The 27937-nt window shown below is 53.9% G+C and overlaps 1 protein-coding gene across 1 annotated transcript; it reads right to left on the reverse strand.

Moving 5' to 3' along the window:
* Positions 1–249: 249 nt before the first annotated feature.
* Positions 250–27517, reverse strand: PAX8 (paired box 8). Its single transcript, XM_089894203.1, has 11 exons — positions 27441–27517; positions 26621–27031; positions 23974–24174; positions 22305–22393; positions 21898–22023; positions 21485–21660; positions 17132–17252; positions 16469–16675; positions 9545–9646; positions 2799–2885; positions 250–1344 (listed from the first exon to the last, which is right to left on the reverse strand). The coding sequence occupies exons 1-11, from the start codon at positions 27515–27517 to the stop codon at positions 1268–1270; spliced, it is 1674 nt and encodes a 557-aa protein (XP_089750329.1). The 3' UTR covers positions 250–1267.
* Between the last annotated feature and the right edge of the window lie 420 nt (positions 27518–27937).

Raw genomic sequence — 27937 nt, forward strand, 5'->3', positions numbered from 1 at the left:
CACGTGCTTATTTTACGCTCGCATTTACTCAGAGTTGGCACAATCAAAGCTTGGGATACGTGATTTGCCCGGTGCTGAACATGTCTCTGGGGCAGAGGGCGAATGCTAAGTCAGGGGCTCTCTCCCTTGGGCATTCGTGGTCCTCTCAATGCCCGGCCCCAAAGTGAGTTCGCTGGCCACTGGGCTCTGAGGTTCTCTGGAGAAAAAACCCAGTCCTGGGGTGCCTCCTTCCCCAGCCAACCCCAAAGCTGGAGACCAAGAGTAATGGTTTATTGAGTCTTGTGGCAGTGGTGGGTTGTCTTTAAAAAAAAAAAAAAAAGCGTCACGGGGAGAAGCCCGACATGGCAGGGAGACAGTTCACTGAGAGGAAGAGGGCAGCTGGACTCAAGCAGAGCCTCATTTACAGTATTTACAGTCAGGCCTGGGGAGCGGAGGGCAGGAATGGTGGGAGCCAGAGAGGAAACCACCATGGCTGGCTTTGGGGGGTTGTCTTAGGGTCTCTCGGGTAGCTGTGGGCTTGGCAGGGCTGTTGGGAGGGGAGGCGGGTCCCCAGCCATTGTGCCTGGCTCCGCCCTGGGCAGGGCTGCACCCCACCCCCAGGAGCCCGGGGGCTTCGGAATGTCTGTCTCAAGCTGCAATACGCTCACGGATGGAGCGCCTACATTCACCGCAGCAGGTAAAAGGAAGGCGGATGACCACCTTGACCACCGGGCGGAGCTCCTGGTTGGCTGGACCCAGTGTTCAGCCTGTGGGCCAAGAGGGAGAGGAGTGGAAAGCGCCAAGCAAGCTGCCCAGAGAAGGTGGTGCCTCTCCAGGCGGCGGTGCGGCAGAGCCCGCTGTGGCTCGTGGGCTGGACCGAAGCGCTTACAGCCCGCGGCTGCTAGAGCGTGTCGGTGATGGAGCCACAGAGGTGACTCTGTGTGCCCCTGACCCCGTCGTGGGCCCCATGTGCCATCCCTCTCAAGCCTCTGGCTGTCCCCTCTTCTCTCCCCACTTCTCTTCCAATTTTGTCTCTTTGGAACGGGACGGTTCTGTCCCCCTGGGACTCCTGCCCCTCATTAAGGAGTCCTGGAGGACAGCGTGGCCTTCTCCAACGTTGTCCGGTCTCTCATGGTTCATTAAATCAACCACACAGGGAGGGAGCCGTGATGCTGGATTTGTGGTTATTTTTCATGTAATAAATAAAGATTCCTTTGTGTGACTCTCTGGGGCCCGTCCCAGGCCGAGTCCTTCTGTTGCTCAGTCGCTCCCACTGTCCCCATGGCAACTACAGATGGTCAAAGGCCGCGGCAGTGGTAGGTGGCGCGCTTGGCCTTGTTGTGGAACTGTAATAATACGGGGAACCTGGACACGTTCGAAAAAAGAACAACAACACTGCTGGTCAGAAGGGGAAACTGCACCACAGCCTCTCCCTGCCTCTGCCAACCTTTAAGACAGCACAAGTTAATCATTGATCCCCCAGGCCTATCTGATCATCAAAGATTAACTCCTCTCTGGCCCTATTTCCTCCTTCTCTGGCCTCACCTTTGAGTTTCTGGCCAGAAGGAGAACAGTGGCTTCTTGCCCCTCCCGCCATGACTCCTTTGACCTTCAACACCCTTGTATCAGGGAGAGGGCAAGAGAGAGCGGCTACATTTGGAACCCTGAAGAACCAAGTTCACGCGGGGAGATCACTGGGGCTTTCCCCAGCCTTGCCCAAAAGGTGCGAGGTCAGAGGATCTTCTTCTTGGGAAGCAGGGGGATTGGATCCTGACTGGTCGAGGGGGATGCACATTTGAGGGCCTGCACCAGGCAGCTCTGCACACCTGCAGGATGGGCAGCCCAGGAAAGTTCCATGGGAAGGGCATGTCTCAATGCCGTCAGCCTTTCCGGCTACATTGAACAGAAGGGTGGCTTGAACTTATCTGGCAAACAGAACCCAGCTCAGCCAGCCTCCTAGTCATTTCTGGAACATCAGGAGGTAACAGGAGGAGAGGAGGCGTCTTGGGAATGGACGGTCCTGCCAGGCCTGCGACGGCTCCCTTGCGGTTGGCCGTACTGCACTGCAGCTTCTGTCTGGTTCAGGTTTGCTCCAAGACCCTTAAGGCCATCCCTCACGGAGACTCCAGTGGGATCCCTCACGTTCTCCATTAAGGGGCCTGGTTTCCTGAAAAGCTTTTCTACCCAGCCCAGGCCCAGGGGGAGACAGGGGCTGAGGAGCAGCTCTACAGCTCACTCTCTGTTCCTCCTGAAGGCTGTCCATGTCTCAAGCCAAACAGCAGGAATGTGGTGGAACAGAGGATTTCTGTGTAAGGGCTCTGCTGCTGAATCGTGAGTATTTTTGAGTCACTTAGATGGTTAATGTGGGCAACAGGATGGCACTGTTTGCAATCAGGGTGCTCCCCAGCAGAGGGGCAGCTGGCACTCCTGCAGGGCGCCCCTGTGACAGCGTCTGCAGCTGTGGGACTCCAAGTCCCTGAAGGCAGGCAGTCCCCCTCCAAGACTTTTCTGGAGTCCACCCACCACTGCCCTCCCAAAGCCTGAGCCCTGAATCTTACACAAAACAAAAGATTTAATAGACGTGGCCTCAGGATGGAGAAGAGAGACAGTGATGCACGCAAGTCTCTCTTCCTTCTGCCTCTTCTCCCAGGCAACCCGGTACCCTGCCTTCCCTCTATCTGCTCGGATTACGGAAAACACCTGTCTTCCTGGGCCCTCCATCAAACTGGGGCCTCCCAGGTCTCAGGCAACTTTTGGCTCAGCCTTGCACACCCCTCCCCGCAGAGCAGAGGGCCTGGGAGGCCCCAGAGGCAACTTACTCAGCAAGCTGGAGTTGGGGAAGCGCCAGGCCTCGCTGTAGGAGGAGTAGGGGGTGTGGCCATAGGCGTTGCCAGAGTATTCGCTTCCTGTGGGAAGAGAATGTGAGAGACCCATGAGGTGGAGGCACCAATGGAAGGCTGGGGATGGGGGACCAGGGTCTGCAGGGCAGGCATCGAGCAAGTCCTCCTCCATCAGTCCTTCGGGGGCCCCTCAGTCTGCATCATGTGGGGCAGTGCCTTTTCCATCAGGGACTGGAGGTACTGCTCCATCAAGATCAGCCCTCACAGGAACCCCAGGACGCAGATGTTAGTATTGTGCCCATTTTCCAGATGAGGAAACAGAGGCTTGGGGATCTGCAGAAGCTCACACACATGGAGGGTTTGGTGGAATTTGGAAGCTGTGCTGTGACCAGGGCCCAGGTTCTAACCACTTCTGCGGCTGCCTGGACCTTCTGTAAAAAGGTCTTTCCAGGAAGGGCCAATGGGAGTGAGAGGAGTTAGGGGTCATGGAAGGACTCAGTAAGGATAAGCTTTGTAGCCTCCCTAAATATGGTTTGTTAGGGAGGGGCGTGTGTTTGGTGGTGGTGGGGTTGCTGAGGGTGAAGGGAAGGAGAGGGGAGGGCATCTGTGTCCTGGGACTGGCTCCATAGAGATGTTTGCCTCATTTCAAATCTGCCACTGCAAGCAAATTCAGTGCACGATTTACACAAAGCAAATCATATCCCCTCTTTCTGTGAGTGGATTCTTGGCTTCACCAAAGGAATTACTCACCAAAAAAATTACTTAAGAATTCCTTTAAATAACGAAGCAGACCACCGCAAGTACTGCTGGGGCTCGGGACGGAGCGCAAAGTCGGCAAAACACTTTCCCACACAGTAAGCCCCTTTATTCTCATAACCTTCCGACAAAGTGCTCATCAGTAGCGCCAATTTAGAGAAGAGGCAATCGGAGTATAGCACGAGTGAGCAGGGTGCCTCAAATCACACAGTTAGGAGATGGCAGAGCAGAAGTTGACCTGAGGGCTCTTAACTTGAAATTCCAGATCATCCATTTATGTACTTAGGAGACAATTTCATCCACAAAGCCAGGTTTCCGCCAACCCTGAGCTCCGGTGAATCCACACTGCCTTCCAGAATCCGATCTGCTGTTGTGAGCCTCGTGCTTTCTGTGGTTCCTTCCTGATCTCCTTCCCAGAGTCTAGAAGAGAGGCTCGAAGCTGCCTGGCTCTGGGGCTGGCCTGTCTGGAGCCAAATCTCCATGCTCCACTTCCTAGCTGTGCAACCTTGGACAAGTCACCGAACCCCTCTGAGCCTTGGTTTCCTCATCTGTAAAATGGGGCAGATTATTGTCCCTATCTCATGGGGTTTTGCTGAGGATTCAATCTGATAACACACGTCAAATGCTTATGAGCACCATGCTTGGAATATAAGAAGCAGTCAAGAAATGCTAGCTTTTATGATTTTCCCATTAGGTAGGTGCTGAAATAAAGCTCAGTAGAGCTTCACACCAGTCATCCAACCAGTGTTAAAGCCTGAGCTGGGGTCAGTAGGGGCTTCTTCCCTGCCAGAGAAGAAGGCAATTGCACAGCAGGAATGGAAGCAAGGAGGAAGAGCCTGAAGCAGAGGAAGGTTACTGGGTCCTTGTCCGGGGAGTCAGCATAGGCAGTAGTAACAGGAAGTGCCTTAGGGGCGGGGACTAAGTCTAACACAGGTCAGGAGCCCAAGAAATACATGTATAAGAAGGGAGGGAGAAGAAAACCAAAGGGATGAATATAGAAAGACAGAAACTAAGAAATGATCTCATCCAGGGATTTCCCTGGCAGTCCAGTGGTTAAGTCTTCGCCTTCCAATGCAGGGAGTATGGGTTTGATCCCTGGTCGGGGAGCTAGCATCCCACATGCCCCGTGGCAAAAAACCCAAAACATAAAACAGAAGCTATATTGTAACAAATTCAATAAAGACTTTAAAAATGGTCACATCAAAGAGAATTTTTTTAAATTAAATATAGTAAAAGGGAAAAGAAATGATCTCATCCAACCATTCATTTCACAAATGAAGAAACTGCTCCCCAGAGAGGGACATTTGCCCAAGGCCACATGCTCCCTTAGGGCCTGCTAGGACCCTAGCCCCCAGTACTTTCTCTTGCATTCACAATGCAGCCTGTCCTGCTTACTGCTGGGTTCAGCGCACCCTGGAAGAAGCCGATTCTACATTGGTTGCCCAGCAACGCCCTCGGGCTTTGACCCCACCTCACCCAATGCCAACCTCAGCGGCTCCAAAGGACAGGAAGAGAGGTGGAAAGTCCAATGTGTTTGCCCTCTCCCTGTGTTACTTCTTCATGCATTCACTCACTCACTTGCTCACTTATTCACTTATCCAACGCACACTTACAGAGTACCTATCTGCTTCGGTCACTTAGAAGTTGGAGTAGGGTACGAGACTCAGGAGGTGGTACACCCCCTGGGTGCAGCATCCTCCCACCATCAGATCTGTCAAGCCCCTTGCAGCCAAAGCAGATGAAATGTCCCTGCACCCATGAAAGGTCAACCCATCCTCTTTGCTCTGCATCCTGCCTCACTCCCCTTTCTGAGGATTTGGTCCCTACAGTTTATCCCTTCTCTTTACTCTTCATCAACGTCTCCCTTTCCAATTCATCACTGCCTTAGCCAGCATACATGCTCTGCCATCTTCTCTTTTAAAAATCCTCTTCTTACCCCACATTCCTCTCCAGCTACCAGCCCTTCTCTGCTCCATGGTCTCTGCCCTCACCTCCTCATTCCCCTCCAATCAGGCCAACGCTGATCTCTTCAGATCTCCGCAACCTCTACCCAGATCACTCCAGTGGTCACTTCCGTGTCCATCACCCCCCCTCAACCTCTTAGCCGACTTTGATTCAGTTCATCACTCCCTCCATGCCTTTGGGTTTCACGATGCCAGTTCCCCTGGTTGGCCTCCTAACCCAAGGGCCTTTCTGACTCACTGGACTTGCTCGTTCCTTCTCTGCTATGTCTCTGAATGCTGAAGAATCCCAGGGCTGGGTTTGTGAGCCTCCTGTGATTTTCCATTCACAATCTCTTTCTAGTGATCTTGTGTAATCCCTTGGCATTAAATAACAGCTTTGTACAATGGCTGAAATTTATGCCCTAGTCAGGATTCTTTCCTGACTTCAGACACACATCATGTGTCTACTGATGTATTAAACCGGTTATCTAGGTGGTGTCTCAATCCTCATGCGGTCCAATAGAACTCTTGACTTCCACATGCCAAATACTCTACCTCTTCCTCCTCTAACTTCCCACATATATACTTGTCACCACCATCCATGCTGTTTCCCAAGCCCCAAACCAGGGACTCATCCTTGTTTCCCCTGTCATTGAACCCCTACAGCCAGTTCACTAGTAAGTGCTGTTGGCTCTACCACCAAAATCCATCCTCAGTGTCTCTGTTCTCCTCCTTCCCTGCTACCTCCATGGCCCAAACCACTGTTATGTCCTGTATGAACTACTGCAATGGTCCTTCAATTGGTCAGTTGGTCTCTGTGCTTCCTCTTTTGACTGTCTGCAATTTGTTTTCCCAGTGGCCTGGGTAGTTTACAAATTCGACCCATCCACAAACAACATCTCCTCACTCTGCAGTGCTTTTGCCACCCACTCACTGTTCTTGGATATTTCACCCTCTTTCTTTGTGTGATCATGCTAAACTAGTTCCTGCCTTGGGGCCTTTGCACTTGCTGTTCTTTTGGGCTGGGGTCGGTCTGCCCCAGTTTATCACTTGGTTGACCACTTTGAACACCTTCTCAGAGAGGCCTCTCTGGATCACCCAATCTAAAGTAATCTTCTCTCCCTGTGGCTCTGTATTACATCATCCCATTTTATTGTCTTCCAAGTGCTTATCACTCTCTGAAATTATCTTGTTTATTCATTCACTGACTTCTTTACTACACTTCTTTTCTCCACTATTAGGCTGTAAGCTCCATAAATAGAGGGACCTGTCTTGTTCACTGCTATATCCCCAGCATCCCATACCATAGATCCTCAACCACTATTTGTTAAGTGAAAAGTGGCGAATGGATGGTAGGATGCAAGGATGGTTGAGAGGGTGGATAATGGATAGATGAAAGAATGGATACGTGAAAAGATGTATGGAAGGATGGATAGAAGGACGGATGGATGAATGGAAAGGTGGATGGATAGATGGATGGATGATGGAAGGATAGAAGAAGGGATGGATGGATAGAAGGATGGGTAGATGGATGGGTGGAAGGAAGGATGAATAGAAGGATGAATGATAGAAGGATGGAAGGATAGATGACAAGATACACGGATGTATGTAAAACTGTGTGTAAAGATGAATGGATGGAAAGATGGAGAGATGGATGGATGGATCCATCTATCGGAGCTCTCGGTACAGCTCCAGAACTGGTTAGAGGGTCATTAACTGTATCAATGAGACAGGAACAACAGCAACAACGATTAGAAGGCACAAGAGAAGATGAATGGGTAAGAGAAATCTGTGCCCTGGTCTGGTTCCTACGTCGCTCTCCTATAACACATGTCATTATTTCCGGTACGGTGGGAAGAAGCGTGGTGTGTAGTACGCTAGGTTTGAAAGAATGCTAGATTTGAAATCAAAAACGACCCAGCCACTTAGTATGGTTATGAGCCCGAGCGCACTACTTCGCTTTTCTACGCTTGTTTCCTTATCTACATAAAACTAAGATCATACCAGCTTCCCAGTCTTACGGTGAGGATTAAATGAGAAATAAATGTATACCTATGAATGGCCAGGCACACAGAAAGTGCCTGACAAATGATCTCTTCCTTCCTTCCACAATTGATTGAAGAATGTCATTGGTATGCCTTGCTTTGAGCACTTTGTCTGTACCTAGCACACAGTAGGTGCTCAATGAAGGTTTGATTTTAATGGAAGGAATCTCGCTTCAGTCAACTTGGAGATTGTAACCACTGGTAAGAGATGGACACGAATACTTTTTCTATAAAAAAATTCCTTAAGAATTCATTTGCACCATGGAGTTACTGGGAACCAGGGATGCATTTAAATGACATTGTACTTTCTGAAAACTGATTTGCATGTAACTTACTGGGAGCCCATCCACCTTGCCAAGCAAGCCCCCTCTTGGAATTCACTTTGCAGTCCAGGCTGTACTTGTGTTATTTATTTTTTTTCCACAACACCCACTCAGGGTGAGGTCTTTATGGAAACAACCTGGGGGCCTTTGATGAGAGGCCCAAGCCTTCCAGCTACCTCACAGGTCAGACTCTGGGCCCCAGGAACCACCCCTTGCCCTGGGCCTGCCCCCGGGAATGATCCATAATTAAGAGAAAAGCCCTGTGCTTTACATCTCCTCCTCCCCTTCTAAGCAGGCGGCAGGGAAAGGTGGAGAGGTTGGAAGGGGAATGGGGGGAGCCGACTGGAGCCTGGGATTTTGATTGAGAGGCCCCATTATCCACACTCTTAAAAAAATAACCAAATCTTTTCCTTTTTTATCTGGACCAATCTCATTTCACGCTCCAGAAGAGGAAGGGAGGGAGGGAGGGAGTCTGGGGCCAGGAGGGAGAGAGGAGTCAGTATTCTGTATTTTCAACGCTGCATTAAGCACATCGCCACGGTAACCGGGCAGCGACAAGGCCCGCTCAGCGGGTTCCCAGGGAGCGCAGGGCCTCCTTCCCTCCCGCCCTCCTCCTCCCCTCCCTCTGCCCGGGAGAGCCCAGCCCACCTGCCTCGCACAGGGCACCCGAGTGGGTGGCTGGTAAAGAATAACCCCTGCCAGTGGGGGAGGGAAACAGGCCTGGGTGAATGCCTTGAGTCTCTGGAGTCAAAGCCAGAGAGGCTGGTCCAGGGCTGGCAGGAAGGTCACAGATGCCCTGATTGATTCAGAGCCCCTTCCAGAAGCTCCAGGCCCTCAGGCCTCTCTGGGCGGTGCACATGGCTCTCTTCGACCCTATCCATCCTGGGGTCCTTCCTGTATGTTTCCTAAAAGAGTGAGACTCGCCCAAAGAAACTCTCATTGTCTTTGCTTGCCCAAACCTTGATACCCCGGGTCACTGCTGGGTGATGACCACACTGGTGGCTAAAGAGACCCCAGTGACTGGCAGGGAGGATTCCAGGACAGTTAGGTGATGACGGAGAAGTGCTCCCAGCTCGTCTCGCACTTTATGGTACCTTTGGAGCTCTCCGGCCACGGGTCCTGCCCGTGCAGGGTTGAGTGAGTGCGAGGTGTGAAGAAGGTTGTATTTCAACCATCTTCATCGCCATCATCACCAACGCCACGCAAACTCAGATTTTACAGGAAGGGTAAATGGGATTCACCAGAGGGAAATAACTGGGAGACCACGGGTTGCTTGTAGGCTAGGCTTAGGTTTAGCTCACAGTGTTCCGCTGGCCCCCAGCGGCCTCTCCATCAATCTCTGGATCAATCACTGGAAGAAAGGGCAGAGCTCCGATTTGAACACCGGGCTGTCTCAGCCCCTCCCTTTTCATCATGGTGGGTAATACAGGAGCATCTGGGAAGAAGGGGGCTGAGCTGGAGAGAGTTATGGAGCCAGGACTGCACTGATGTCTCTTCTCCAGGCATTTATAAGAAGATACACCTCTCGGTCCACGCTTCCTTGCCCTTCGGGAAGCCTATGCGAGGGGCACAGCTCACCTCTCGTCCTCTCTTGCTCGGCCTGGGGCCACCACTTCCTCTTTGCAATGCTTCCCCTCCTGCCCAGCCCCTCCCCTTACCTGCCACCATGCCTGCGATGGCAGAAGAGGCATAGCTGCCCTGTCCACTGGTGGGGATGTGGGGTGGGTATCCAGGCAGCGTGGGCCCCACCATCTCTCGCCCTGCAAAAATACAGCAAAGTGTCATCAGGTGGGCCACTGTGGGCTCCTGTACTTACTGTCTTGCTCCCCTGGGGCTCAGCAAGCCTTCCCTCTGCCATTCCCGCTCTCTCCCGAGTCCTTCTCCAGACCCACTTCCTCCCCCGCCCTCCTCCTCTGAGCCCAGGCTCCTCTCTCCTTGGCTGGCCTTGACCAGGCCACAGGCTCCACCATGCAGGGTGTCCTGGTTACTGCAGTCCTCTATTGTTCCCTGTTCTCCAATGATTTTATTGACACAAATCTTATTCATCCATAAAGATGTCGTGGTATTGGAGGGAGGCTGAGGGCTATGTCTTCTGGGTCTTTGTGGTCCCCCATGGCACCCGCATAGCAGCCAACACAGCTTGACCTAAATAAATACGTTAGAGGCCACTGGACTCAAAGCTCACATCTCCAGCTCCAAGGAGAGCCGGGAACAAGGCCCTATGAAGGCACGGCAAAGGCGTGGCCTGCGGGCCCATCTCTCTCCTCTTTCAAACCTGTGGCAGATATCGCTCATCAATCACTGCACTCTTTTCTGAGCCAGAGGGAGGTTCCTGCCACTGGACCTGGCCTTTCGGGTGGATACAACCTATCAGGGCTGCAAGAGACGTGAAACGTATTGCCTTTTCCTGACCCGGAAAGGAGATGTGGGCTGACAGTGTTTACGCATGCCCATGAGCCACTGACATCTGTCCATGCCAGTCCTGAAAAGAACCATCTCTCTCTTTGTTTATCTATAATTTGTGGGTAATACTCTGGCCTTGGTGACACAGAGGCTGCTCTGTGAAGCCCTGATTTCCCTGGCTTTGCCTCTCCTCGACATCAGGTAGCCAAACCTTCCCATTCTGGAGACCCCCACCTGACCTGCTGAGTTTCTCTCCATCTACACCACGTGCCAACAACCACAATGCTTCACCCGTGTCCCTTCTTCCATTGCCCCATGTCCTGCAGGCCCATGAGATTCTGCCTCATCCAAGGACTCTTGGCCAGGTGACAAGGCATCCTGTCCTGCCCAGGTCATGAACCCCGTCCCAACATATTTAGGAATAAGTCCATTCCACTCTCAAAATGCCCCAGTTTGAATGATGAAATTATTGGGTCGTCCTAGCTCTTGGTGACGTTTACAAGGTTTCTGAACCTCAGACCTATCGACACTTGGGAAGAGATAATTCTCTGTGAGGGACTGTCTTGCGCATTGTAGGATGTTGGGTCTACGCACTAGACGCCAGGAGCAGTTCCCACTCAGTGTGACAACCCAAAATGTCTCCAGATATTGTCATATGTCCCCGGGGGGCAAAATCACCTCTGAATGAGAACCTGTGTGTTAGATGATCACCATTACCAGAATGCTTTTACCTTTTCCACACTGGGGGCTACCTTCTCTCCTAGGACTTACATAGGCTCGCTGTGAGCCTCTGTCAGCCAGCTTACCAAGTCCACCCCCTCCATGGCACTGTTTGTCCAACTTTCCTCCCATCCATCCCCCAGAGGTCCTCCATATGTCGGGACCTTCAGGGGGTGCCTAGTAACAACGGGAGGGAAGGTCCCTCGCATGGAACCCTGTAAGTTGTCAATACAGCAGTAACTCCCTCCTTACCTCTATTTCTAGAGGTTCCCTGAAGACAGTTCATTCATTTGACAAATACTGATTGAGTAACTCTGATACCCTAGGCACTTTTCACAGCACTTGGGGATACAGCAGTAAGCAAGAATGCTAAATTAGCAAGGCTAGGCGCTAAGTCATGGTGGGGATAGACTGGGATGGGCATTGGAGCCAAGTCCAAGTCTGGGGGGGTCAACAAACAAGACCAGGCCTACTGGACTTCTGCCCTTCCCCTGAAGGGAAGGGTCTAGGAACCAGAGGACTTTGGTCCTCATTCTGCTTCTACAACTAATTTTCCAAGTGCCCTAGACCAGCCACCTACGTACCCCAAGCCTCAGTTTCTTCACATGCAAAATGGGATAAAAAATAAGAGTAGCCTTACACACCTTATTACTATTACCAGAATGTTATCAGCATAACTCAGAGCTAAGGTGTCATGCCACAGGTGAATACTGATTCGTGCCATGGACACATTCTATAAATTGTTACATGTCAAGGGAAACCTTATAGAATAAATCCTATTGGAAAGGAGCCATCGGTTCATTATTTAAAACTGTGTGAATGTTTTGGTAAGAATGAACAACACCCCCTAATTTCCTAATTTGTTTGAGTATAATGTCCAGCAGTGGTCGGTGCTGGACCAAACAGAAAGGAACCCACTGGAATTCGACAGATGGGTTCAGTTCACTTGACACAGGCCTGAACAAATGAGGGCTTGGCCAAACAGGTGAGGAAAGGGAAATTTCAGTATATTTAGAAGGAGAGGAAGAAGTAGGCAGAAGATATACTAAGGGAAAATCTGATCCTTCTTCGAAAAAGACTGCAATACGATCAGCTCTCAGACTCAGCCCCTTGGACCCTTGGATGAAGCCCCTGGTCAGGTACCAGAGCCCATGAGAGGCAAGGAGTGACATGAAGCCTGTGTGGGCAGGATGAGGACACATGGTGTACGTGACATGAGTAGGAGGGTGATGGAATAGGGTGGTGGCTAATTCGGGCCTGATACCTTTTCCCTTTCCTCTTCCCTCCCTACTTCCGAGAGGGAGACAGACAGACAGACAGACATCTAGGTCCAGATTGTGGCTGAGGAGCGAAGTACTTAATTTTCCTGACCCGCATCTTCCCGTCTGTCTCATGAGGAGCTAGGCTAGATGACACATTATAAACTGGGCTCACCTTAATTAACATTTGACTGATTGGTAGGGGGCTTCCTGGTGCATTGTGTTGAGAAGGATTCTGAGGCTGCATCTGTATCTGCCGTGATTGGGGTTGGTGGTATATCTTGGCTCTCAGGCCACCTATTGGCTAGGGCTGGCCTAGGTGTTCTACAGAGCTCTTTCCGGCCCTGCAGCCCTGTGGTCCCACATTCCCCTTCATTCTACTCTTATCCTGTCCCTTTCCATCACCTGGTCCTGCTGCTTCTTGAGCTTTGCAGCTCAGTGGGCAGAGCACCAGGGTAGAAGCTCCCCTTAAGCCACAATTTAATTTAGTCACAGCTGCCCCCATGAGTCCCGTCCCACGAGAACTAGCTCCCGAACTGCTCTTTGGGAAACTGAATTCACCAGCCTCACTCCCCTGTATTCTGAGATTTTTAATCTTCGTCTCCCCTTAGTCACCTAAATTTCTCCCAGTGGGACGGAGGTTTCTGAATCAGATGTTGGAGCAAACTCCTGAAGGCTTCCTCCCCTGAAGCTTGGCCCCCTTGAAAAGCCTGCTGAGACAGTCTTCAGGACGGCCTTCGCCCGGACTCCGTACCATCAACTTTCCCACCAGTCTCGCAAGACTCTGCTTCAATTCCTTAAATATGTTGTTTTCTCCCAAAGCCAAGAACTTTGCAACCTTCTTAGAAATGAAACCACAGAAGCCATAAGGTGGAGGCACGCTTTCACGGCCTATTTTATGGACTTAATTGATTTTTAAGGCTCTTCACCACAAGTTTATGTTTGGTTTGTAATTCCATCTCCTCTGTACTCAAATATACTTCCAATACAGTCCTATGTTTAAGAAGCTGACACAGACACAGTCGACGTTGACTGGCTGGGAAATGGGGTTTTAGAAGAGAGCGCTAGCACCTCAGAGATACTGGTAAATGTTCTGAATATCGGTAGAGGCCAGGATCAGAGCCAGGACTCGCAGGAATTCTGAGGGTAGAGGTGATTTCAGACCATTTCATCCGCTCCCTTTGATGTCTGCCCTCTCTGTGACCTCTTTTCAACTCCTTATCTTGCCCTGATAGCAAGGAGAATTTATGGCAATCCAGAACTCTCTTTGGCAGGATTAAATATAATTTTGCACAAAAGGATGGAGGCGGGTAACGGGCTCTTTGATGATAAAACCGAAGTCAGGGCTTTCTCGTCAGCTGAGCGGGACTCAGCCCTGGTACAGCCAGGACAAGGACAGCCTCAATACTGCTCTCGGCCAGTGTGCTGGGACCTCATACTGGGGCATCTGACGGGAACTGCGAGTAGAGTTAGGAGAAATCTTCCTGTTCTCCAAACCCTGAGGTTTCTTCTTTCTTGGCTGATTAGGGAGAAGTTGAGACCCAGAAAATACCACCCCAGACATCGCACTAGCAGAGCCGCTGGGCTGGGAGGGGACTTGACCCCGGGGATGCAGGCAAAGACTTGGCGGGAGGTGGCAGGCAAGGTCCATAGGAGCTACTCAGAGGAGAGAGCTGGGAGGGTTCCTGTAGGTGACATTTCATTATGGAATGAAAATGTACCTGGTCCTCCTTTGTCTCCTCTGTCTGCAGCATCATTACCTCGGATTAATTTGGTCTTGACTTCCTTCCATTGTTTTCAAGCTCATCTCTTCCTCCTTTGAATAGGTTTCCAGCCCCCAGACTCTTGAAATCATTCCCCTCCATTTTTTTTTTTTTTTTTGACTGCGCTTCATGGCTTGCGGGATCTTAGTTCCCCAACTAGGGATTGAACTCGGGCCCACAGCAGTGAAAGAGCTAAGTCCTAACCACTGGACTTCCAGGGAACTCCCAGATCATTCCCCTCCCAAGCTGCTTGCTCTCTGCCGTCTCCCCCCAGTCCGCTCACTGTGGCTCAGCCACGTGGGAAGTATTTAGGTCCAATCTTGAGCAGAGGCGGCAGGGGGGACGCTTTTTCAGGAGCTCCAGGCCCACACGTGGGCTCAGCGTGGATACTGCCATCCTAGGCCTTGTGCCTGATCCACAGGGCGGGCCTAGCCCTGTGAACTGAGGCCTTAACTTGCCTCCTGCTCTCGGCAACCTCCTGGACCCAGCCCCCCCAAGCCTGGCCACTGCTTGCTCTTCTCAGAGCCCCTGCCTGTGATTGCATGGTGGCTGGGGATGCTTGAAGCCCTAAAAGGGTGGCAGGGAGGGGAGAAAGCGTGGGAGCTTTGGGGCAGGGACTTTGCACTGAGCTGTCGCAACCACACTTCACACCACCACCCAGGTCTGTGCTCTGATATATCTGCTCCCCGCTGCCCTCTGTCCTTCCCGCTCCTCTCTGGCTGGTCCTGCCAAGCCTCTCCACAGCTCCCACAGTAAGTGAAGAACTTCTCCCCGTGACCGCATGCTTCACCCACACCCTCATCCCTTACCTGCCTCATCCCAGCCCTCCTGGCCCCGGCCCACCATGCACACAAGGCAGGCAGTCTTGCCCGGTGACTAGGCCGGTCCACCCCACAGTGGATGTGAGTCTCTTCTATTCCCCCCTCCCTCCCTCCCCATCCCATTTTCTCTGGCTGACATCACTTCACTCAGCTCACAGTTTGCTTCTTTAATCACTTTGGTCAAAACAAATGACCCATCTCCGCTGACTTCACCCTCTTTTGAAATTCTGCACTGAGTCAACACTTTCCTCCTTGCTTCAGACCCTTAAACATTGCCTCTCTGCCCACACACTGGGCTTCCTTTATGAATCCTTTGCCTCTGTGCCCACCGCTTCTAAGAGGACCTCCCTCATTAGACGCAGGGATGCACAGAGGAAAAAAAAAAATCCTAGGTGCCAGACAGACATAAAACATACAGACAGTTACAAGAAAGGGTCAATGAACTTGAATAAGAGGACCGTGCGGTCCCTCTGGGCGGGCAGAGGTCTGGTTCTTTTGCTGCAGTGGTTTTCAAGACCAAGGGCTTTCCGCAGGCAGAGCCCCTACTTCAGACAGAGCAGCTCTTCGTTTGTCTGGTTTGGATACCTGGTTTCTGTCAAACGTTTCATTTCATGAGAGTGCTGCGAGGTCCAGCAAGTTTGAAAACCACTGGCCCAAAAGGGGCTGGCCCACTCCTGGCTTCCCCCATGGGTCCTGGTTCAATGCCTTGGACCCACATCTGAAACTGTCTCATCTCTGTGGCAGCCCTTCAGATATCTGAAGACTGTTATGGGTCTCTGCCCCCCATCCCTACCCCTCACTCCACCTCAGGCCTTCTCCCTGCCCAAGCCAAACACCTCTGACTTTTTCAGCCACTGCTCAGACCCTGGCTAGACGGGCTGATGTCCTTCTGCCAGGGAGACCCCCCACATGCTGCATGCAGGCGGAGCCCTCACCATGGTCCTATTCAGGGGTCTCGGCCAGGCCCTTCTCTCTGGGCCTGTCGCCCATCAGTGTAAGGAGAGATTTGCTCTAAATGCCCCTAAGATGCTTCCAGTTTTAAATGTTTTGAGTTGGATGAGGTTCCTGATGGGAGGTCCCTGCTCCCCACCTCCCTTGGGTTGGTGAGTCATTCCGCTTGAGTGTCCTCCAAGGGTGACACTCTTAAGCAGGGCACAAGGAGAGTTCCACTATGGAGACCCAACTGGGGCTTACCCTCTGTCTTTAGAAATTTGATCCAGAATTTGGCTCCCAAAGCCAATGCCTTTCTCCCTCCAAAGTTTTCATTTTTCCTTCTTTTGTGTTTTTTACCCAGACCAAGTGTTCAGGGCTTTACGGAGCCTGGCTCCTGGCCTTAGGGTCCCTGCTCTTCCATGGGGCCATGGGTGGAGGTTCTGGAAATCTGCCGGGCACCCCCAGAGTACCTGCCACCCCGACGGCCTGACTCTGCAGGCTCGGAGGGGACACATCTTGGCACCTCCAAAAGTTGCTGGAGGAATCAGGAAGTGGGGTGATGGTGGAGAGGACTGGGGGCCAGAGAGGGGGTTGGACCCACAGCAGGGGACCGGCGTCCGGCCCTGAGGACCCCCCTCCCTCCCCCCACGACGGCTGCACAGCCCGGGACCTCCCTGTCGTACCTGAGAGGAGGGCCTGGCCCGTGAACTGCCCGTACACGGAGGCAGCATGGGGAAAGGCATTGAAGGGCGGGACCGAGGCACCTGCTGGGACCCCGGAGCCGACTTGCTGCAGATCCAAAAAGGCGGAGCTAGATAAAGAGGAAGGGGTGGAGCTAGAACTGGACACCTCGGGGGTTTCCTGCTTTATGGCGAAGGGTGAATGAGGATCTGCCGGAGGGAGGGAGACAACAAGGAGAGAGGGGTGTGAGATGATGGGGTGGGAACATGCACAAACCAAGCCATGAGGTGCGGGATGGGTGCGGCGGCGCGGGGCCGGTGGGCGGGCTCCTCCCTGAGGCTGGGCGTGGAGGGGGGAGGTGGGCGGGGCTACGCGGTGCCCCTCAGGCCGCGGGAGGAGGGGAGGGGCAGCTCTACCTCCCAGCTGTGCCTCTGTGAATGTAGACGCGGCTGCGTGTGCCTCGCGCTGGGGGGCAGGCGGAGGACCGGGGCCGAGGATAGAAGGCGAGACCCTCTCGACCCACCTGGAGGCCCAGCCAGCACAGCCCCCCTCTCCTCTCCAGGCCCGGGGCCGTAACACCTTCCTTCTCTCCATCCGCCAGCTCTGCCCTCCAGCCCATCCTGGCAGCTGGGGCCACATGGCCCAGGAGATTCCGGGCATCGTACCTGCCACCACGGGGTAGGTCTGATGAGTCGAGAGGTTGCGCCCCAAGGGTGTATTGGAAGGGGTCAGGGTGGCCTTCCCGTCGTCGAGGGCGCTGTTGAGCAACGGCAGCGGGTAGAGGCCCTGGTGAGCAAAAAGCAGTCAGTGCACAGAGGCCGTGGGTCGCAGGCCCACCTAGAAACCCCGCAGCCCAGTCTCCCCAGGAAACACTCCCTTCCTCTGTCCCCTCTTCCCGCTCAATCTCGACTCCACCTAGCCGGCTTAATTGGCCCTTGTTCTCTGACTCACAGCCCTTCTGTTTTTCTCCCAGTCCCAGGCTCAGGACCTTCCCTTCTGCAGCCCCGGAATTCAATGCCGGCTGGTCGTGCACAGGCCAGGCACAGAACAGAGCAGCTCCTTCCAAGGACCACGCCCTGCCTGGACCCTGGGCTCCTTCCTGGTCTCCTCACCCTGTCTGGGCCCACAGAGAACAGGATGCAGGGCTGGGGCAGTTGGCACATGAGACCGTTCAGGTTGCTTTGCTCCATTCATTAAGTTATTCTTCTCCAGATCCTCCAAAAATGCAGGCACAGAGAGGTCGAGAAACTTGCCACACTCTCATAGGGGGCAGAGCCAGGATTTAAACCCCAGGGGTCTGGCTCCAGGGCCCATGCTCTCAACCGCTGCTCTGCAGTGGATAACATCATGACCACTTCTTACACTTGCAAAGAGCGGACAATAGATTTTGCCTGTGTTATCCTGATCCGTTGCCCCCAGCAGCCCTGTGACACGGGTGAGCAATATTCTGTCTGTTTTATATGCCGAGAGCCTGAAGCCCAGAGAGGTAAACGTCCCAGGTGCGTATGAGACAGAGACTAAATCGAGGACAGCAGTTCCTGACCCAGGCATTTTCTCCTTCAATAAAATGACACACCCGATACCCCAGCAGAATAGGTGGATTTCCGTCCCCCCGCCCCATATCCAAGCAAATATAAATGTGCACACTCAGCTTGAAGATTATAGGGGTTAATTTTTTTAAAAAAATTCTTTATCAGGTACCTGGGGATTTTCTTAGTTCTGACCTCAGTTTAGATTTCACTCGGCCTCCCCTAACATGAGCAGACCATCTCGTAAGGTGGCCTCCAAGAAGAACTTGTTCAATTAAAGGCAAGGGTACATCACCCCTCACCATGACTCCCTCCCACCAGGGCACGAGACAGCACACACCTGCTCCCCGTACGTGGATCACGCACGTCACAAATGCAGTATGTGAACTAGTGTGCAGAACTGAAATCAAGGCTGGCTCCGTGGTTACATAACGGCTCCTCTAAAGGCAATCGCTTTCAATGATTCCCATCGAGCTGGGCTCTCCGAGGAGCCGTAGCGGTTTCTGGTTGTGTGCCAGGCACTTCTGAAAGCTGCAGTAAATTCTGGAGGCCACAAGGGCACCATCATCATGTAGCAGCAATTACTGACTAAATGGCGCTCTGGTTCCATGCCTTGCGAGGGGGCTTCCTGCTTTCTAGGCAGGATGGAGTTGCTTAGAGCCCGGCTTAATGAAATTGAACAAGATGCCTAATTTCTCGAGAGTGTAAGAAAAGTTTAAAATGCTTTATGGATATGTTGATTTGATACCAAATGCTTTCTCAAAATCCTATAACTTTCTAAAATTTAGGCAATTCAGTGAAAGACAAACCAACCTATATAGTCAGACATTTCGGTGATGTTGCACTGAATGGCTCAAACATCCCCATGATGACTGGGTTTCTTACTGGGATTGAACTTGAATTGGGGTGCAGAGGGCACAGTGCTTTAGGACTTGGGCGAGTCTGAGCCCTGGATCTGCAAGGACCAGCCAAGTAGCTTTAGTCTCCTTGACCTCTCAGAGGCTTGGCTTTCTCACCTGTATAACAGGGATAATAGAATCTGCTTCACAAGGCTGATGTAAGGATTAAATGAGATTTTATATACCTACATTAAATGCTTAGCCCAGAATGCTTGGTAACACAAATGCTCAGTAAATAGATATTTCAGAGTTACGTGAAGAGTCATAAGCTCCCCAATTCTTGAGTCTCTGTCTTCATAATATTCACATTCTGTTGATAAATCTGCTTCTTGCACTTGTAAAATAGAGGAACAAGGGCTGTGCAGACGCCTAACTACGCCGGGTGGTAAACAGCAACCAGAAATGAGGCCACACGACGTTTCTGTTGAATGCTTTGCCCCTTGTTGACTTTACAGAAGAGATGGCCATGTCTTCGCCCCATCCTGAGGTCAGGTGTGAGGACCTGTGCTTCTCTCCTGGCTCCCTAGGCCGGAGGGCCTTCCTGTGCCCAGTGAGGATACACGGAGTCTTCCTTCAGCAGTGCTGACGGCACCAAGGGCGGGAAAGGTAAGGAGCCCCCGGCACAGGCTGGGTTCTCCCTGCCGCTCACCACCGAGCAGGGGAATGAATGAGGGAGTAGATGACTGGCTGAGGGAGGGAATGAATCAATTATGGACACGGCTAAGCCTCTGTCTCCTTATCTGTAAGGTGAGGGGTTGGAGTAGTTCCATGGTTTTCAGGCTCTCTTTTTCCAGTCTTCAAATAAGAACTCACATAGGAGCATCGTATTTAAAGCAGGGGAAGTGAACGGATCTGAATGAAACCAGGGCCGGCAGGTCTGAGCTCCACAACCATTCGCTTCCCCAAGCCCTCTCTACGTTCTCTGGCCCTGGGTCATCTCCACACAAATGGAGAGACTGGACTGGGTGGGCCCTGCGGTCCCCCTGGCTCAAGACTCTCCATTGCATGACTCCCCGTGTACGTATGCCAGCTTGGTGCTGGGTCTCGGGGCTCCTTGTAATCAAGCAGGGCCCCTTGTGGGGCTCAGGAACAGAGCCAGGAAATGGCTCTGCGGCCCAGCGGGTCTCAGCAGCAGGGTTTCTCTACTCTACCAGGACGCGGGTTTGTGCAGGCTCCGTCTCACACAGCGGGTTCCCGCAGGCCCGCCGCTGTGGCCCCATTCGGCTCCCCCACTCCCGCCCCGCCCTGCCCCGGGAGCCAGGTGCTGCCTTGCGGCTGAGCGCCCGGGCCCTCTCCCCAGGTCTGCTGACGGCCAGCCTTCTCTGCAGCCCTCCTGGTTGCTACAGCCCGGGCTGATAAAATCGCTGACGCAGAATGCCTGCCCAGCTGCGTTGCTGGCATCGGCCCAGCAGCCCAGACGGTCACTGGCAATGGCTCAGCTGACTATTGGCATTGTCACCATTGGCCTACTCAGATCTTAAAGACGTACGGGCACGCCTCACTCCTAGATCCGATGACAGCGTGTGCAGAGAGGGGTGAGCAGACACCGGCCCAGAGAATCCTCAGCTGGTTGACCAGGTGGGGTGAGGTAGGGAGACACTGCAACTGCAGTGTTGATAAAAGATCATGAACTGAGAGGCCAGCGGGCCTGGAAGTTCGGACAGAGGTGTGGAGTCTTTGTTGGGCTCTGCGGGAGACCTCGGACATCTCTGCCAGCTTTTCACAGAAGCCAACCCACGATAAGCCATTTCACCTGCCCTGAGCACCGGAAATAAAACTTCCCTTGTAGCTTGTAGTTTATTGCGCTGGATTTCTCAAGGCATTCACTCAATCTGCCTTTATTGAGCATCTGTTATAAGAGGGGCGCAATGTTAGGTGCTGGAGACAAAAAAAGATGTTTTGAGATGCTGCCCTGTCCTTAAGAAATCTGCTGTGTCTTTACATCTCTGTCCGCTAGGCAATTACACTACCCCGTGAGTCCTGGGGAGCAGCCACCCGGACGTGCAGAAGCAGGGGTGCGGGCGAGATGAAGCGTGTCTGAGGAGCGAGGAAGGATTCGTGGACCAGGTGATGCTTGAGCTGAGTCATAATGGCCGAGTGGTATTTTTCCAGGCAGAGAAGTGGGAGGAAAGGCATTCTGCGAGGAGGGCACACCGTGTGCTGGGGTAGAGGGGTGTGAACAAGGCTCACGGGGTGGGCAGGCGTGAGTGGCCCGAGGCGGGGCTGGAGCTGCTGGTAGAGGTCACGCTGTAGAGGCCGGAGCTGCGGCTTTATTGCGTGGGACCTGACCCCGCCGTCTAGGGGAGTCACCGCGGCAGGGGCATGGCATGGTTGGCTGCATTGCCCTAAGCTCAGAGGCTGTGGGTGAGGGAAGGCAACAGAGCCGGGAGGATGAAGAGGAAGAAGCTAGCGTCTGGTGAAACAAAGCCTGGGACGGCCTTGGAGCTGCAGGAAGCACGCCCCTGAGCCCATCAAGCAACTCCTAGCTGCTTCCAGGGCCGCAGGCTGATTAGGGAGCTTTCAGAGCCCGTGCCTCCCCCCGCCCGCACCCCGCTGTCTGCTAACCTCCCACGCCCGGCTGGCCCCTCACCTGCTCGCCTTTGGTGTGGCTGGGGGAGACATAGGCCTCTGGGTACTGCTGCCGATCAAAAGGGCACTCAAGCGGCTCAAGGTGGTGCTGGCTGAAGGCGTCCGTGCGAAGGTGCTTGCGGGGCCCACTGCCGCTGCTCTGGGAGTCAAGGCTCAGCCGACAGCTGTCCTGGTCACCTGGCGGGTGTCCCCAGGCAGGGAGAAAGCTTTCAGGGGCCCGTCCACCCATCCCCCAGGCCCGAGCTGGGGAGCAGACTCGCTTCAGGGGAGGGAAAGGACCAGGCTCCCGGGCCTCAGGGTGGCTTAGAGACAGGCCCGAAAGCCCTGGGCCGCAGGGGGCTTGTGTCCCATCAGAGCCTCAGCAAAATGCCCTCCTGCGCCCCCAGCCTGCCCTCTGGTTCCCACAACACTCACTGTCGTCCAGTTTCCTCTTGCTGTCGCTGCCAGGCTGCGCGATCCCCAGGAGCCCAGTGATGGAGTAGGTTGAACCCAGAGAATCGGACTGGGGAGACTCTGGGGGCGTCACAGCTGAGCTGGGGACTGCAGTGGGGCGAGACGGAGGGTCAGGACGTGAAACTGACACCCCTCAGAGCCCCTGCTGCCACCGTGGAGGGGTCAGCGGCACCGCTGGTGCCAGGGTTCTTGCCTGAGGTGGTTCCACCCCTGAATATTTCAGAGCAAGGCTGTGTCCCGACAGAAGGGCTCAGTCTACACACCTGGTGTGTCTGTGTGGACGTGTTTGTATGTGACTCTGGGTGTGTACACAGATGGATGTGTGTGTGCAAGGGGCTGGGTGTGCCTGTGGGACCCTCGGTACTCACTCAGCGTGTGTCCTGGGCTCAGGGACTTGGTGGCCACGCAGCCGTCCATAGGAAGGTTGAATGGTTGCTGCACTTTGGTCCGGATGATTCTGTAAGGAAGACAAGAAAGGCCCTTAGCAGAGAAGGAAACAGGGCTCCTGGATGCCCCAGATCCAGTTGCCTTTTTGAGATCCCACTTGGGTATCTAAAGGCACCTCAGGGCTTCCCTGGTGGCACAATGGTTGAGAGTCCGCCTGCCGATGCAGGGGACGTGGGTCTGCGCCCCGGTCCGGGAAGTTCCCACGTGCCGCGGAGCGGCTGGGCCCGTGGGCCATGGCCGCTGAGCCTGCGCGTCCGGAGCCTGTGCTCCGCAACGGGAGAGGCCACAACAGTGAGAGGCCCATGTGCCACAAAAAAAAAAAAAAAAGGCACCTCAAACTCAGCCTGTCCACACTCAAACCCAAGACTTTACTCCTCATGCCTGGTCCTTCGCACTGTTCCCATTTCACGATTAGTCCCCCTGGTCATTCAAGGCATAAATGCACGTGGGGCTCAGTGTCTGCCTCCCTCCCTCCTCCATCGAGCCCGTCATCAGGTTCTGTGGGTTTGACCTTGTAAATCTCTCCAGCATCCATCCCTCTCTGCGTCCCTCACTGCCAGCACCAAACTCTCCCTCCAGGGTCACTCGCTGGCCCACCCCTCTCTGCTCTTGACCCTTTCTAATCTTTTCTTTCTATTGCAGCCAGAGTGGACTTTCTGAAATGCAAGTCAGCCTCGGGCTTAACATCTGCCAAGGTTCTTCCCATTGCTTCTGGGTCAGAGGCAAGAATACGCTGCACGGTCACCAGCCTCTGAACTGCAGCCTTTTCTTCACATCTCCACCTCAGCCGACTTCATGCTCCCCTTCCCTCCACCTACTGGCTTTCTTTCAGCTTCTTGTATGAGATCCTATTCGCCACAGGGCCTTTGCACGTGCTGTCTCAGAGCTCCTTTCACCACCCCCACCCCCCCCAGCCTTTCACCTAGTTAACTCTTATTAGTTATTTCTTACTCCAGGCATCTTTTCAGAACCTCCCTAAACAAGGTCACCCTCTGCCAGCTCAACACCCTCATTTCTCTCCTTAGCCAAACTTAGAGCTGCTTTTCTTACAGCTGTTTGCATGGGCGCTTGATTAGGACTCGATTAGTGTGTTTTCCCACTGGACTGTAAGCACCACATGGGCAAGGATTGTGTGCCCCCAGGGCCTACACGTGAGTGACTTACGTGTGAATGAATGAGTGAGTGAGCAAGTGAATGAATGATTGAATGACTAAACAAATGAGTGGGTGTTTGGATGAGGGCCCAGTTAGGGGGTCCTGTGCCTCGCTAAAGAAAGGATCAATGCAAGAGGAAGTTTCTTTTACTGAATGAAAGCGCATGTGGTGTGTAGGGAAGGAGACTGCGGTGGGTACAGTCTGGGTTGGGGACGGGGTGAGAGGGCGGTGCGGTGAGGAGAGGGGTGAGGGGGGGGATGCCCCATGGCAGTGAGGAGGCTGGAGGGGGTGGTGCCTGGCCTGGACCCGGGGCACTTCCGGCCTGACTCTTCAACATGCGGCCCCTTCCCAGGCTCCGTTCCACTCAAGCCAGGTCTCCGTCACGATTCCCCCAAAGCCCGGGTTCCCCGGCCCCTGGCTGCAGTGTCCCTCTCACCTGTTGATGGAGCTGACACTGGGCACAGTGTCGTTGTCACAGACGCCCTCGGCCAGGAGCCGGTCTCGGATCTCCCAGGCAAACATGGTCGGGTTCTGCCGTTTGTAGTCCCCGATCTTCTCCACCACCTTGGGGGTGGCCACCTTGGGCTTCGAGCCCCCTATCACTCCAGGCCGGATGCTGCCAGTCTCGTAGTACCTACTCCAATAGAGAACCCCAAAGAAGTACCCAGTAAGCAGGTGGGGTCTTCGGGCAGGAACTTAGCCAGAGACTCTCGTTCCCCTCCGAGGCTTCTGGGGAGGGGCCGGGGGGTTGAATCGTGCCCCCAGGGCCGGCCTCCAACACGATGTTCCCGGCACTGCCTGTTTCCCTTGCATGGGTAGGTTTCTGCTGCTGCCAAACCAGAACTCTCTTCAATAGACCTCGCCCAGGGATACCTGGCTTCTCTCTTTCCCGTCGTCCCTCTGGCCAGTCTCCTGCGTCTGAGCACCTGCGAGAGCCACCTTACGGGGCACAAAACACCTCCCTTCTTAGAAAGGGCACTTTGACGAATGTGCTCTGCGGGTACATACAGGTTCCCAGCGGCGGTTTGCTCTGTCCAGCTGTTCTTGGCTGAAGCAGGACTTACTGTTCCCCTTGGCCATCCTGGTTTTACCCCTCCCTCCCCAGGAAGCCAGCGGGGGTCACTGGGCCCTCTGCCCTGTCTTGCTGGCTTCACCTTTGTTCTCCATAAAACCCCTCCACCCCTCCACCCCACCCCATACCCCCAGCCACTGGTTTCCCACCAGGTTACACAGTTCAGGTTGAAGCTGCTCCTCATGGACTCTGGAACCCCAGTCTGGCCTGGAGCCCTGGCCACGTCCAGCTCCCTGAAGCTGAGCCTATTCTCCCAGGGTCTCCACTCCCCTTCCCCGCATCCCTCAGCAGGATAGCCTGCCTCCCCTCCTTGGGGAAACTCTGGTCTCTTCTGCCATGAAATAAAATCTGTCTCTTTAACACTCCCTTTATGGGCTTCCCTAGGGGCGCAGTGGTTGAGAATCTGCCTGCTAATGCAGGGGACACGGGTTCGAGCCCTGGTCTGGGAGGATCCCACATGCTGCGGAGCAACTGGGCCCGTGAGCCACAGTTACTGAGCCTGCGTGCCTGGAGCCTGTGCTCCGCAACAAGAGAGGCTGCGATAGTGAGAGGCCCGCGCACCGCGATAAAGAGTGGCCCCCGCTCGCCCCCACTAGAGAAAGCCCTCGCACAGAAACGAAGACGCAACACAGCAAAAATAATTAATAAACTCCTACCCCCAACATCTTCTTTAAAAACAAAACTAAACAAAAAACTCCCTTTATGTGTCACCACCCTCCTGCGCTCATCCCCTTCGTGGGGTACTGCAGCCCATCTTGGGAACGCATCTCCTGACCCCAGCCTGGGACCACGCTTTTCCCTGACAACTTCGGCCCGGAAAGCAGGGCTTTCCACGTTCAATTACAGATCAGGCTTTGGTCTTTTTGAACCAGAACTCCTCCTGAATCCACTTACAGGTTGGGTAAGGGAGACGGGTACACCGCGCTGACACGAAGCCCCGAATCCCCCACGTGTGGGCACTTCCCACCCGAAGTGGCCCTCCAGACTGGACTACGTGGCTGCGTCGGTCCAGAGCTTCGCTGCTTCTGGTCCCTCCTGAACCTTTGGGTTAGCAGTTCTTTTTTTTTTTTTTTTTTTTGCGGTACGCGGGCCTCTCACTGTTGTGGCCTCTCCCGTTGCGGAGCACAGGCTCCGGATGCGCAGGCTCAGCGGCCACGGCTCACGGGCCCAGCTGCTCCGCGGCATGCGGGATCTTCCCGGACCAGGGCACGAACCCGTGTCCCCTGCATCGGCAGGCGGACTCTCAACCACTGAGCCACCAGGGAAGCCCAGGGTTAGCAGTTCTTAACTCTGGTTGCAGGAAATTAGAATCACTCGAGGAGGGCTTAACACTATACCGAAACTTGGACTCATTCCCCGAAAGTTCTGCCTTAACTGGGGTGGGCTGGGGCCTAGACATCAATTTCTTTTTCAGATTAAGATTCCGCAGGTGACTCTACCGTGCGGCCAGGGCTGTGAACTGCTGCTCTAAAGTTAGTGTCCGTAAGTGTCACCTGGTCATCTCATAAAAATCACAGCGTCCGGGCCTGGCTCCCAGAGAGGCTGCTGTAGGCCTGGCCTGGGGCTTAGGGATCTGCATTTCCTCAAGCAACCCCGGTGCTTCTGTGGCAGGTACTCTGGGAGTTACGGTTTGAGAAACACACAAACTCAGGCGTCCCTCAAGCTGGGGTTAGACCTCGGGAGTCAACTCTGATCGTGTGTCCCCTCCCCAGTGGCTCCCTTCCCTTGGTCTCAGCAGGGGGAGGGCCTTTGGGGAAGATTCTTCTGCTTTAGGAACAAAGAAGTCTATAGAAAATGGGACATGGGGCAAAGGAGACCACGGGGGAGGGAGAAATGAAAGGAAGGAGAAATGGACAAATGAGGAAGGAAGGGCAGGAAACCACAGAAGGCAGCAGATGGGGGAAGCCCAGAAGCACCACCACATCCTGTTCAGGTCCTGTTGAGGGGCCCAAGCAGGACACCCCACGAGTCCCTGAAAGGGAGGGTGGTGAGGGGTGAATTTCGTGCTTACCTGCCAAGGATCTTGCTGACACAGCCATGGCTGACTCGGAGCTGGCGGGAGATGTCGCAGGGCCTCACGCCCTGGTGGGCCAGGTCCACGATGCGCTGACGCACCACTTCGGGCAGGGGTCTGCCATTCACAAAGGCCCCTCCCAGCTGGTTCAGCCCTCCGTGGCCTGAAACACAATAGTCCGGGGGACAGTTGTCAGGGCCACCAGGCAGAGAATCGGCCTGCGTGTGGACATTGGATGTTGAGAGCCCCTGAACTTGAACTCCCACCGTTGGGCACCCCCTCTGGTGTTCCCGCTGCACCCCGTCCTGCTTCCCACCTCTGAGGAGGGCTAGGTCGGGTTGGCAGGGTGAGGGGCATGTATGATGCCACAGAGGTGGGACATCCCGCTTTGGGGACCTTTTGGGGGGTCTCCTCTCAGACCCTCAGCACCTCACTCCAAATAACAACCCCAACACCTCCCTCCCTCCCTCTAGAAAGTATCTAAAGAGTTGAGGATTCAGGCTTTTCCTACTCTGATACTGAGCTGTGTGACCTTGGGGAAAATCCCCCTGTCCTCTCTGCGTCTCTGTTCCTCATCTATAAAATGAGGGGGTAGGATGAAATCAGTGGTATTTAAGTTTCTCATTCTCGTTCTTCTTTTGAACCATAGTGCCGGATTTTTAAGCACAATCACGTTGAGAAACACAGACACAAAACTTAAATAAAAGGAGAGCTTCTCTGGTTGAGCATGGACAGAGCGGGCCCTGTCCGTGGGTTCCCGGCCTGAATGGCCCGAGCTCTGCTAGGGGCACTGAAAGGGCAAAGGCAGAGACCTCACTGGCCCACGTTCCAGGGCTTCCAGGGCTTCCAGGACTGACATGTCGGGCTGTGGGCAGTGGTGCAGAACGTGGACATGCCGTGATGTGCGCCTTTCTCGTTAGCTGCCTTCCTGACTCGGCCTCTACCCTCTGGCCCCAGCCTGTGTTTCATTCTCAGCCCATCCACCTATTCAACACATATTTATTGAGTGCGTACTACATGCCAAACGCTGCACCAGGCCCTGCAGGTGTCGAGGTGAATAATGCAGATGTGATCCCTGCTCTGGGCTCATAGGGTTCAAGTGAGGATCTAGACCGGCCGATGACCATACCACATGGTCACTGCTGGGACCGGGGACATGCAGGGGGTTATGGGAACCCCTGGAGGGGACCAAGCCCAGGCTCAGGGGACCATAGATGGGTTTCTGAAGAAGTCTAAGTGGAGACTGAAGATAAAGAGACGTCAGACTAGAGAAGGACATGAGGAGGAAAACTGTTCCAGGCAGTGGGAACAGCA

The sequence above is a fragment of the Delphinapterus leucas genome, chromosome 13 (assembly GCF_059928025.1).
Source record: "Delphinapterus leucas isolate spDelLeu-1000000601 "Yukka" chromosome 13, BTC_Dleu_Yukka2, whole genome shotgun sequence".
NCBI classification, from domain to species: Eukaryota; Metazoa; Chordata; class Mammalia; order Artiodactyla; family Monodontidae; genus Delphinapterus; species Delphinapterus leucas.